The sequence below is a fragment of the Mobula birostris genome, chromosome 13, assembly GCF_030028105.1.
Source record: "Mobula birostris isolate sMobBir1 chromosome 13, sMobBir1.hap1, whole genome shotgun sequence".
NCBI classification, from domain to species: Eukaryota; Metazoa; Chordata; class Chondrichthyes; order Myliobatiformes; family Myliobatidae; genus Mobula; species Mobula birostris.
The window spans coordinates 31,979,050-31,992,180 of record NC_092382.1 but is presented as its reverse complement, the minus strand read 5'-3'; the positions used below and the strand labels follow the sequence as shown (position 1 = coordinate 31,992,180).

Below are 13,131 nucleotides of genomic sequence, written 5' to 3'. Positions count from 1 at the left end.
AGTAATGAGACAAGTGCATACCCCGGATGGTAGTAATGAGACTAGAGCATATCCCGGATGGTGAGACAAGAGCACATCCCGGATGGTAGTAATGAGACAAGAGCATATTCCGGATGGTAGTAATGAGACAAGAGCATATCCCGGATGGTAGTAATGAGACTAGAGCATACCCCGGATGGTGAGACAGGAACACATCCCAGATGGTAGTAATGAGACAAGAGCATACCCAGGATCGTCGCAATGAGACAAGAACTTATCCCGAATGGTGGTAATGAGAAGAGACCATGTCACGGACGTTGGTAGCCCTTAATTCTGTGCCTGGTATCGTTAAGGCACCACCTTCTGAAGATGTCCTGGGTTATGGGGAGGTTTGTACCGTGATGGATGTGATTGTGTACACAACCCTCTACAATCTTTGCCGATCCTGTGCATTGGAGCCTGCTAACCAGACGGCAATGGCGCCAGTCAGAATGCTTCCCATCTTGTGTAGTTCGCGATTTTGAGTGACATACCAATACCAAATTTCTTCAATCACGTAGTAGAATACAACCGCTGACGGATCTTTCTTTGTGAATGCAAAAATATGTGAGGCAAAGCAGAGATCGTTTGGAAGGAGCGTGAAACTGCTCACCCTTACCGTCGACCCTTGAATGAGGGCTGATGTGTTCTCCCTGTTTCTGCTTCGTGAAGATGCAATCAATTCCTTGGTATTGTTGTTTGTCGGTTCAAAAATTAATGCGGCACCAACACCCGACCAGTCTCTCAATCTCGTAGGAAAATAGTTTTCAGAAAAATGCTACGTGAGCTGATAGAGGACCATGGGAGAATATCAAGGGCTGAATAGCCTCCTGTTCCAACAGCGTTTTATGTTCGTTCAGTCTCCGCCTTCTCGCTGTGCGATCCAATCAGCTCCGGCTTTTCAGATCAGGACTACCGAGCTCTTCAATGGAGATCAGGAAATGTGGCTCACTCTCCCAGTGTAACAGAGACAGGCGCCTCTCTCTCGAGATCGCGTGGACGACGCTCGCTTTACTCACTCACTTTCCGTTCATATCGATGGGTGAGAAAAACTCTCTTTGAGATTATTATCGGATTCAACACAGCAGCAGATATTTGTATAACAGCACACAACAATTGATCTGGATTTTGAGCAGAGTACAGAATATCTGATCCAATCAGTGCTGCCGCTTGTGACGTCAGAATCCAATTATCTGCCGCGCAAACCCGGAAGTGCAGCTCAGTCTCCGAGTGTAACAGAGATCGGCGCTGCTCTCTGTCGGGATGTCGGGACTGCCCTTCGCAGCGCTCGTTCTTTGTCTCTGCATAACGGCGGGTGAGGGTCACTCTCTCGAACAGTCAGTGGTCGGATAATCATCAGAGTGGCGGGTGGTTGGAGTCATGAACATCAGGGTTATAAGGGTCGACGTTACTGAGCTATGTAGATACCCCTGGTATTTGTACAGATTGAGTTACGTGCAGTTCTCGATTCTATCCGTGTCTGTCGCTTTTCTCTCATACGATTTTCTCTCTGTCAGGTGAGTCTCAGCAGTTTACCATTTTCGTTGAGCACAGCCAGATAAATGTCACCGTCGGGGGAGATGCGCTCTTTTCAGTGCGGCCGTCGGGCAATGTCATCAGTGGAAACTGGATTTTTAAGGGGAAAAAAATCGCCCAGTGGATCGGCCAGACCGTGACCGTTGACAAGGCCTACACATCGCGGGCTTATGTATTCATCTCCAATGGGTCGCTTCTGCTGAAGTCGGTGAACATGTTGGACAATGGGGAATACCGTGTGACGATCGTTCCAACTAATGGCTCCCGAACCTCAGCGACCATCTTTCTGCGTGTTATTGGTAAGTGAGACAAAGCTTTACAGAGTCATGCAATCTCGGACTATAACATTCATTTTTATTCCTGTGGCGACAGAATACAATATGACCTGTACTTGTAGTTGTTGGATGACCCATTGTTTCTGAATGAAAAAAAAATTGTACCAAGTGAACAACACAGATCCGCATTAGATTTAGTTTGAAGATCCTCTCGGACAACGTTCGGCTATGATCGGTGGCTGTGGGTGGTGAACCTCGCCTCTAGCGCACCCTGCCGGTCCCAATTTGCGGACTGTTCAACTCTCTCCCGTCCCAGTAAAGCTGTAGATTAGTAACTACAACAGGATCAATGAACAATCCACGGGAGTGGACAAGACAACATACAGTGCAAATACAAATATAAATAAATAGTCATAAATACTCAGGACATGAAATCACGGGGTAAGGGTCCTTAAACTGAGATCATTGGTTGTGGGAACATGTCACTGGATGGCCAGTGGGTGTAGTTATCCGCTTTGTTCTAGAGCCTGATGGCTGAAGGGTTGTAACTGTTCCTGAACGTGGTGGTGTGAGTCCTGAGGTTCTTGTACCTGCTACCTGATGTCAGCATCGCGAAAATAGCATGTCCTGGGTGGTGAGGATATTTGAGGGCAAATTATGTTTTCATCCGACAGCCGTTCATGTAGATGCACTCAGTGCTTGGGAGGGCTTTACCGGTGATGAACTGGGCCGTGACCACTACTTTTTATAGAATTTTCCATTCAAAAGCATTGATTTTTCTCATACCAGGCCGCGAAGCAATAGGTCAATACATTCAGCATTACACATCTATCGAAGGGAGACGGCATGACGAATCTTCACAATCTCCAAAGGAAGTCGAGGAGCTGCTATGCAATCTTCGCTATTGCACTTGTGTGCTGGGTCCAGGACCAGCACGTCCGGCAAACAGTTGGAATGCTCCCCACGGTACATCTGTAGAAATTTGCGAGTATCTTCTGTAACATATCAGATCTCCTCAAACTACTGATGAAAAATGGCCGCCGCGGTGCCTTCATTGCAAATGCATCAATATGTTCGGCCCAGGGTCGAACCTCAGAGAGGTTGACATCCAGCATCTTGAGACCGCTCGCCCTTTCCACTTCCGTTCCCTCGATGAGGACTGGTGTGTGTTTGCACTCGACTAACCCTTCTTGATGTTCAAATCACGTCCTCAGACTCAGTGAAGTTGAGTACAAGGTAATTGTTGCGGCACCTGTCACCAAGCTGATCTGTCACTCTCCCGTATGCCTTATCGTTGCATCGAAAATTCTGTCAACAATAGTTGTATCATCGGCAATTTGACGTTTAGAATATGATCTGTCACTAGTCACGTCGTCGTGTGTGAAGAGAGCGTATATCAGTGAGCTAAGCAACCATCTTTGAGTGACACACACAAAATGCTAGTGGAACGCAGCAGGCCAGGCAGCATCTATAGGAAGAGGTACGGTCGACGTTCCGGGCCTCAGCCCTTTGTCAGTCCGAATGACAATGGGAGCTCCGGTCCCCCCAAACATCTGAAAGAGGTGCAATTAGCTTTAGTAAGTTTTGGGACTGCATTCCAGGAGCCAGGGTCGAGTCGACGCTTGCGGGCTTAGGCCATCAAGATTCCCGCTGAGGTGATATGACGCGAATGACGAATTTTACTGTAGGGTTAGATGTTTTGATGGGACATAAAATTCACCTTGAAGCTTATGGTTAGGAATTGCATTATCATTCCTCGAATAGGCAGAAAGAATTCTGAGAAGAATTTCATTCAGCCTTAAAGGCGCTGAAAAAATTCACAAGGATGCTACTGGAATGGGAGATTGTTCAAGTTATCCTCGGAGCGTGGAAGGCCTTGGCCTGACCATATAGAAGTTTGTGAAGTCAACAATACAGATTATTGGGATGTTCACGGTATTTTCAGCAGAAGCGAGGAATCTGAAACTATGAAAGGAAGCTAGCAAATAATATGAAAGAGGATACTAAAAGCTTTATCAGGTATATAAAGAGAAAAAGAGAGTTGAGTGTAGATATAGGACCGATAGAAAATTATACTGGAGAAATTGTAATGGGAGATACGGAGATGGCGGAGGAACTGAACGAGTATTTTGCATCAGTCTTCATTGAGGAAGACATCAGCAGTATACCGGACACTCAAGGGTGGCAGGGAAGTGAAATGTGCGTAGTCACAATTACAGCAGAGAAAGTGCTCAGGAAGCTGAATGGTCTAAAGGTAGATAAATCTCCCGGACCAGATGCAATGCACCCTCGTGTTCTGAAGGATGTAGCTGTGGAGATTGCAAAGGCATTAGCAATGATCGCTCAAAAGTCGATAGATTCTGGCATGGTTCCGGAGGAGTGAAAGATTGGAAATGTCACTCCGCTATTTAAGAAGGGGTCAAGAAAGCAAAAGGGAAATTATAGACCTGTTAGCTTGACATCGGTGGTTGGGAAGTTGTTGGAGTCTGCTGTCAAGGATGAGGTTACGGATACGGAGCACCTGGAGGCATATGACAAGATAGGCAGAACTCAGCATGGATTCCTGAAAGGAAAATCCTTCCTGACAAACCTATAATAATTTTTTGAGGAAATTACCAGCAGACTAGACCAGGCAGATGAGGTGGATGTTGTATATTTAGATTTTCAGACTGTCTTTGACAAGGTGCCACACATGAGGCTGCTTAACAAGACAACAGCCCATGGAATTACGGGAAATTTACATACATGGATAGGGCGTTGGCCGATTGGCAGGAAACAGAGATTTGGATTGAAGGGATCCTATTTTGGTTGGCTGCCGGTTAACAGTGGTGTTGCACAGGGGTCCGTCTTGGGGCCGCTTCTTCTTACGTTGCACATCAACGATTTGGATTAATGAATAAATGGCTTTGTGGCTAAGTTTGCTGATGCTACAAAGATAGGGTGGAGGGGCCGGTAGTGCTGAGGAAACGGAGAGTCTGCAGAGAGACTTGGATAGCTTGGAAGAATGGGCAAAGCAGTGACAAATGAAATACAATGTTGGAAAGTGTATCATTATGCACTTTGGCAGAAGAAATAAACCGGCAGACTATTATTTAAATGGGGAGAGAATTCAGAATTCTGAGGTGCAACGGGATTTGGGAGTCCTCGTGCCAGGAAACCCGTAAGATTAACCTCCAGGTTGAGTCTGTGGTCAAGAAGGCGAATGCAATGTTGGCATTCATTTCCTGCGGAATAGAGTATAGCAGCAGGGATGAGATTTTGAGGCTCTATGAGGCGCTGGTAAGACCTCACTTGGAGTATTGTGGGCAGTTTTGGGCTCCTTATTTAAGAAAGGATGTGCTGACGTTGGAGAGGGTGCAGAGAAGATTCACTGGAATGATTTCAGGAATAAGAGAGTTAACATATGAGGAAAGTTTATCCGCACTCGGACTGTATTCCTTGAAGTTTAGAAGAATGAGGAGAGATCTCATAGAAACATTTCGAATGTTGAACGGCATAGACAGAGTGGATGTGGCAAACCTGTTTCCCATGATGGCGGGGTTTGGTACGAGAGGCCACGACTTAAGGATTGAAGGGCGCCCATTCAGAACGGGGATGAGAAGAAGTTTCTTTCAGCCAGAGGGTGGTGAATCTATGGAATTTGTTGTCACGGTGGCAGTGGAGGCTAAGTCACATTTAAGGCAGAGATTGATAGGTATCTGAGTAGCCAAGGAATCAAAGGTTAGGGTGAGAAGGCGGGGGAGTGGGACTAAATGGGAGAATGGATTAGCTCATGATAAAATGGCGGAGCAGACTCGATAGGCCGAATGGCGGACTTCTGCTCCTTTGTTTTATGGTCTTATGCAGAAATATCCGCGCATCACTATTTTAAATTGACACCCCTCTATTCTCAGGTTGTGCCTCCATATCCGAGACACTCCCACTGCATGAAACACACTTTCCACATCTACTCTGTCTAGACCTTCCAACATTCGTTGAAAGTTTCAATGCGGTTCCCTCCACGCCCCCACCCCCCGACAATCCTTGTAAATTCAAACGACTGCACACCCAGACCAATTAAACGTTCAACGCATGTTAACGCTTTCATTCGGGGGGTAATCCTTGTGAGACAATATACAACTCTAAACTGACCCAGTCAAATTGCTGTGAAAATGAATTTGTCACTGATAAAGACGTGTTCTCGGAATGTAAGATATTCATTTTCTTTGTGTGTTAACAGAAAAAACAGATGGCAAATGTATCCTCAGCTCTGGCGCAATCGTGGCCATTGTGGTATTTTTCCTTGGCGTGACCATGATCGGCGTAGTCAGTGGATGGTTGATCACCAGGAACACTGAGGGGTAAATGCATGTTTTTATTTTTTTTTCCCGAATGTCACCTCTACTTTCATTTAGTGCGGAAGATTTTTCTTTTTGGCAGAAGTGGGTTATTGGAAGCTTTAACACGAATTTGCGATGCAGCCGGTGAACGAAGAAGGGGACACAAACTGGAGCTGGAGGAAATTGGCGAGTCAGGCATTATTTGTGGGGGAACATGAACAGACCCTTTTTAGATGCGGAGATGCAGGACGAGGAAGTGTTTCACACGGCACAACGGGTCCTGGGATTTGTTTCCGAAACAACAATTATTGAAGTCTGGAATGCGTGCATAGCAGGAACAGAACTATTGGCCGTGTTGAAAGTTATTTTTTCCTGCCTCCTCAGCATATGACAGGAGGCAAGCTAGGGATTCAGAAATGGTGCAGAAGAAATATACCAGAGCGGATACTGGGTTCAGGGACAGATTGTGCTTTTGGAAGCACGCTGTTTCCTGGAAGGCATTTTGAGTGGAGTTCATACTGAAACACATAAACATCGGAGTTCATATGTGAGTTTGAATTTGCTCTCCCACATCACTGAGTACAGGATTAAAGTCTAGAGACTCAAGATGAAAGAGGCAGCCATTACAAGTCAGGGTGAATGGTTACAACAGGAATTCTGCAGATGCTGGAAATTCAAGCAACACACATCAAAGTTGCTGGTGAACACAGCAGGCCAGGCAGCATCTGTAGGAAGAGGTGCAGTCGACTGCACCTCTTCCTACAGATGCTGCCTGGCCTGCTGCGTTCACCAGCAACTTTGATGTGTGTAGGGTGAATGGTTAGTTTGCCAGCAGTTTGCTGTTGGAACAGGGGAAGCTCTGTTTGCAGATTTCCTAAGGGCGGATCAGCTGCGGAATTTAAGAGGGAAATGGATAATTAAATGGTGACGATTCATGTCCAAGGTTCAGGAATGGAACACGGACGGTGCATTGGTGTAGATCCTCACCAGGCACTGAGGTCCTTTTCCGTGAGATAACGGATCTATGACTGAATATTACCCTGTCGATAACAATCAGTTTCAGTCACAGTGGAGCAGTTGGTCAATCCGCACGTCCCCGGTGTTTAAGGAAAATGGGGACTGCTCGGTCTCCACCTGTTGGCATTTTAAACCTCTTTACCCAAGGAGGAGCTAAAATTGATTAGCAACTCTAGAATTATGCCACAGATCAGGAGACATCCGTGGACAGAATCAGTATTATCTTGTACGTGGACGTGGCTTTCCTGAAGTGTGAGCATTTGTTTGAAAGTGGGCTGCGTTCATTAATGCAGGTGTGTCACTTTCTCCTGGAAAGCTGAGGTCCGAAATTCCAGAACGTTTTCTATCCATAACCCATTATGGTCACTGTTGTTGAGATCGAGTAGGACTGGAACAGGGTATCTAATAACAGGAACAGTATCAAGGAATGAATAGAAATTATCAAATGGAATTATAGGGGTCGTTCTCATTCGGTGGATCAGTGAAGGAAAGTGACATCCTGCCGAATTCATGTTTTGACCTTTGTTTCTGTTCATTCAGCATCAAAGATCCACCGCAATCCAAACACGACACGAGCACCAATTCCAGAAGAAAGAGTGAGTGAACCCCGTTTGAACTGTTCTATTACTGAGCCCACGGAAATCTAAACATTGCATTTAAATATGGAAGCTCATAGCGCACACAAGCTGGAGGTCGTTTTATCTTGCCTATCGTTTGGTATCCCAGTGAAAAAAGTTTAAATTTTGAACTGAACATTACAATATCAGGGGGAGATGGAATTGTAGTTTAGTGGACTTAATTTCCCTTCATATTGATCAATATAGGCCCTCAGTTACTGGTCTTCTGTACAAGAGATTACGTGTTTCTGACAACTGGATGGGACGTGGCTCACGCTATGGTTGCATTTTGTTTGGGGCCCGGATTGACGTCTGCAGTACTAACAACGGTCCCTACTGCTCTTCACCGTTGTGACATATCTGTTTTGATCCCACAGGCACCTTGGATACAAACGCTGCGGACGCATCGCAAAACTATGAAAATTTCCCAAGGAATGAGCAGGTTGGATGTTTGTATTATGTTCATGGTCTCAGTCATTGTTTTGCGAAGGAAAGATAAGAACATCGGTAATGTGATCGGTAGCGTCCATCGGGCCCTTGGGCACTGATTGGCCATTTATGTAGATCACTGGTTCACATTTCCAGTTAACTGAGGAACAACGCCTCAAAGTAGACCCAAACCAGATAGCAACGAACATCGACCTTTTCCTACCCGTGTTTTTGTTCACTTCCCTCTTGTTCCATTCTTCGCCCTCGACTCTTATCTCTTATCTTCACATGTCCATGAACTTCCCCGGAGACTCTCCATCTTCGATTTCTACCATGGTCCAGTTTCCTCTGTAATCGGATTCATTTTCCTTCAGCGCTTTACCTTCCCCACTCTCCAGGTCCACCATTCACCTTCCACATAGACAACCTTCCTCTCCCCCACTTATTGTTTTTTTTTAAATTCTGGCGCCTTTCTGCTTCCTTTCCAGTCCAGCAGAAGGCTTTCGGCCCAAAACGTCGAATGTTTATTAATTTTCATTGATGCTACCTGAAATGCTGGGTTCCTCCGGCATTTTGTGTGCGTTGTTCCGTATTTCCAGCACCTGCAGAACTTCTTCACCCGAGTTATTTGCTGTTTCTGCAGAATACATAATTGTTGTACAATGCAAAAAAGACAGCTCTTACTCTGAGTGGAATATATTTCATGAAGGATCCTCTTTAAATGTCCGGTCAAAGCGGGAAAGACACAAGTGGAAGCGGTGGTTAGGTCTGCACCTGCCGGACTGTGATCAGCGATGATCTATGTGAACGTTTAGAGAAATAGCAAATACGGTCAGCATCCTGAGGACGCAAGTCCATATCCCCTCTCTGTGACGTGCAAATTCTGATCAGGAATAATCTCTCAAGATGTTTGGTTCTGAAGGCGAGCTCCTCGTCAAATAACATTCATCATGCTACCCTTATTGCTGAATGCTTACAAATCATCTAATGCTGTCCGGAAGCGTTCCTGGTGTCAGAGAAAATATGTACTTTTCTGACACTGAATCCGAAACACGCAGTCTGTCGAACGGCGAATGATGCAATATGCTCCAATCAGCAGTGAATGTGAAAATTGATACTCCCTTTTTTATGTGCAGAGTCAGAATACAATTGTTGTGCACTTGGTTAAACGCTTCAATAGAAATCTTCATGTTCTCGTTCCAGGGCACAAGGAACAATGCAGATGATTGAAATTCCACTTATATGGTAAGGACTACATTTGCGTCAATGCCTTCTTGAAGTAATTGTTTCCACTTTACACAGTAAGAGACAGACGATGAGGTGAGACATTCCATAGCGGAAATGAAATCGAAGAGGCAGCAGTTGGGGACAAAGACATGGCGGATCCATTCATGAAGTATTATGTGTCAATCTTTGCTGTGGAGCAAACTATCAGTCTGACAGTGTCAGGACACGGGAGTGGCTAATAAGGAGAAGATGCAAGGCAAGCTGGAAGGGCTGAAGGTAGATGAATCACCTGGACTAAATGGACAAGATTAACTGCACCACACCATTCTGAAATGGGCCACTGAAGAGGTAGTAGAGGGATAATTACTGATATTCCAAGCTACAGATTGCTGTGGAATTGTTTCTGAGGACTGGAAAGTTGCAAATATCACTCTGATCTTTTGAAGGAAGAGAAGCGAATGACAAGGGATTATGCTCCCTTTCGCTTGGGGATCATGACTGTCTGTCTCTGATCCTCTTTTCATCATGGTCTGACTATTCCGTGTTACTTTCAGACAGAATTTATTAAATAAGCGCAAATACTCTTCAATATTATTGCTGTTCTCTTCTATCACAAAATGCTTTTAATAACAAAATGCTGCTAATCATGCTGATTTCCTCACATTAACTGGGACTTGTGCTGCAGGACCGATCTGTTTACAGTGATCTGAGGAGGTATGTGAATGGAATATTGGGCTGACGATACACAGTGTCACTTGTAAAGGAAACGTATCTACTAATTTCAGGTCTGTGAGTTATGCAGTGCGATGGTTGTGTCCATGTATATACTACACTGTGATTAGCAGTTTCGAGACACGTAACAACGCAAGATTCGAGTTAGGCGGTATCATACAGCGTTTTATTGATATTGAAAGGAACAAATTTTCTGGGCCTGTATCTATATGAAATATACTAGTTGTTTTCAAGGTTGCATTGTCACGATGTTTTAGCACAGATTCGAAAATCGTCACCTCGTAATTCTCCTCACCAGCAGCAGCACTTCCGGGTTGCTGACGTAGTCAACATAAATGGTGTGTTGTTTCCTCAGATGACGTCACTGGTGAACGGAAGAGGATAGTTGGCAGGTGAATTGACACAGAGGATGGACAACCATCGAGGAAAAAGCCATCGTTCAGAATGTCTTTCCTTGTTTCTGTATAATTGTTCCCCATGTCTCCGTAGGATTCTCTCTGCGTTTCACATCCTCACGATGAAGATATCACTGAAGGTTTTGACTCGTTAGTATCAAAGCAGCTTAGTTTTCTCAGCTCAACCCAGACCTTACATCCCGTAATTGCCACCTCCACACTGCCACCAACATATTCCCTCTCAACGTTGCTGTGTGATACAATTTCTATACCGTCCTGACCCCCATCATGGGCCGATAGTTTTCTGACCACTTGGTACGCTCAGAAACATGAAATATCGTAGTGTTTCGCTCTCAACCCTCAGCATAGCTCCGTTATTCACTTGGCGTGAGGCCGGTTCGGCGGCACAAGCGGCCAAGTGGGAATAATTCCATTAATTTCACCCTTAGCGTCACGGAGCTCGCTGTGAGCAAGGGATACGTATTCGCCCACTGAATATTGTGTCAGTCTGCTCGTATTCAGCTTCCATTAGTGTCCCAGAGGCACAAACCCATTTGGACAGAGTGGTGGGGATACGAGGATGGAAGGCAGGAGTGTCTATCCAGGGATTAGAAAATACCTAATAAGCTTTAGTGTTTCCAAGCGAAGCAGCAAATAACATAGTCTCTCTGCTCTTAAGCCTCAATCAACCCTATTTTACTCAGGTGCTGTTAGCATTGCGAGTTCGGAGATGAAGTCCGGCGTCATGTGTAATAAATCTGTAGATCTCCCTATCCAAAGTCCGTGAAGATTAATTGGTCATTGTAAAGTGTCCCGTGGTTAAGTTACTGTTAGAACATCGAACATAGAAGATAGAAATCTACAGCAAATTACAGGCTCTTCGGCCTACAATGTTGTGCCGATCATGGCACCTACTCTGGAAACGGCCTAGAATTACCCTGCCACACAGCCCTCTATGTTTCTAAACTCCATGCGCCGATCTCACAGACACTTAAAAGATCCCCACAACACCCTGGAGGAACTCAGCAGGTCGGGCAGCATCCGTGGAAAAGATTGGTCGACGTTTCTGGCCGGAACCCTTCGTCGGGACGTTCCGGCCCGAAACGTCGACCGATCTTTCCCACGGAGGCTGCCCGACCTGCTGAGTTCTTCCAGCGTGCTCTGAGTGTTGCTTTGACCCCAGCATCTGCAGATTATTCTGTGTTTGCACTTAAAGATCCATTGCATCCGCCTTCGCTGGGAGTGCATTCCACGCACCCTGCACTCTCTGTGTGAAAATCTTACCTCTGACCTTCCCCTTGTACCGACCCCCAAATTCCATAAAGCTATGCTCTCTCGTGTTAGCCATTTCAACCCTGGGGAAAAGCCTCCAGCTGTCCACACGATCAATCACCGTCATCGTCTTGTACACCTCTATCAGTCACCTCTCATCCTCCGTCGCCCCAAGGAGAAAAGGCGGAGGTCCCGCAACCTATTCTCATAGGCCAGGCTCTCCAACCCAGGCATCGCCCTCGTAAACCTCCTCTGTTAATGGGGTTTGTCGTCGGTTGCTGAAAGGCTATTCCGCGCTTTATGGCTGAATAATAAACGTAATAAAACAGAAAACTTTGCTGAAACCCTGAGTTGCCTCCTGATTTCTGCGTGAATTAGCTCAGTAAATGATTATCAATCCGAGTCACTGATTCAGCCTCCGTTACCAATGTTCCTGTACACCGAGATTATGACGTCACTTCCTGTTTGAAAAATCCTGATTTACCCCATAACCCGTTCACATCCCCTGGTTCTTCCACCAGTCTCCCTGGTGTCTATGTTTCACTGTAACGCAGTTACCTGATTTTTTTTTTGGGTATTATGGATTCAAACTTCTTCTTTCTTTGCTCTTTGGTTCGTACAGCTCAAGGTGGCTGGGGGGTGGCGAGGGGTGGGGAACAGACGTGAATAGGAACTGGCACCTCGGCCAACGAAAACCATCATGTGAGATTAGAACAATACATCTGCCGATATGAGATCAGCACACTTCCATTCCCCGCGTAAATGCCCAAATGACACTTAAGCTGCAATTCACTGCTTCCCCTGACAGTGCGTTCAAGGCACCGACCACTCTCGGTATTTCATGTAAATCTGGATTTCACTTTTCCTTCTCTCACCTTCTCACTAATTCCTCTCGTATTTACCACCCGCTCTCAATTTGTGCTTTCCGTATTTTTTTTTCTTTCATTTGGATAACATGAATCAAATTATATCAGTATGGGCTCCTGCAGCCATTAACCCATAGTATTCAAGTTGATTGTGTTGTCTTCTCTCACTGTTGGAATTCAACAATTCACTTTGCCGCTGTCCACCTGAATATAATTTTCTTTTTGCGTGTACCCCTGAATCTCACGCAGATCGCTTTGAATTCCACTCAGTTACATCAAAATGATTTGATAACCTGAGTCAATTCGAGCTGCCCTGACTCTGGGACCAGTGGACTGTCTGTCACCATCGGGAGAAATAGAGAGGCCTCCGGTAGCTCGCACAGCGCCTGCTGTCTCGACATTTCGGTCTCCCCAGATGCTTCAGTCGG

General features: G+C 45.6%; 1 protein-coding gene across 2 annotated transcripts; it reads left to right on the top strand.

The window, feature by feature from the left end:
- The first annotated feature begins 1,257 nt into the window (after positions 1 to 1,257).
- Positions 1,258 to 12,174, top strand: LOC140207513 (V-set and transmembrane domain-containing protein 5-like). Of its 2 annotated transcripts, XM_072276040.1 has the most exons (7): positions 1,258 to 1,333; positions 1,536 to 1,853; positions 6,049 to 6,169; positions 7,706 to 7,761; positions 8,160 to 8,224; positions 9,415 to 9,456; positions 10,526 to 12,174. In XM_072276040.1, exons 1-6 carry the CDS (start codon positions 1,282 to 1,284, stop codon positions 9,439 to 9,441), a joined length of 639 nt encoding a protein of 212 aa, XP_072132141.1. In that variant the 5' UTR covers positions 1,258 to 1,281; the 3' UTR covers positions 9,442 to 9,456; positions 10,526 to 12,174. The 2 variants fall into 2 exon arrangements, with proteins under 2 accessions (XP_072132141.1, XP_072132140.1); XM_072276039.1 differs by lacking the exon at positions 9,415 to 9,456.
- Positions 12,175 to 13,131: the final 957 nt, after the last annotated feature.

What these genes read in the sequence shown, in the direction of transcription:
- LOC140207513 (XM_072276039.1), top strand. Translation starts at nt 1,282, where the DNA reads ATGTCGGGACTGCCCTTCGCAGCGCTCGTTCTTTGTCTCTGCATAACG. An exon ending in CACCAATTCCAGAAGAAAGA is followed by an intron (nt 7,762 to 8,159) that starts GTGAGTGAACCC and finishes TTGATCCCACAG; the next exon opens with GCACCTTGGATACAAACGCT. An exon ending in ATTTCCCAAGGAATGAGCAG is followed by an intron (nt 8,225 to 10,525) that starts GTTGGATGTTTG and finishes TTGTTTCCTCAG; the next exon opens with ATGACGTCACTGGTGAACGG.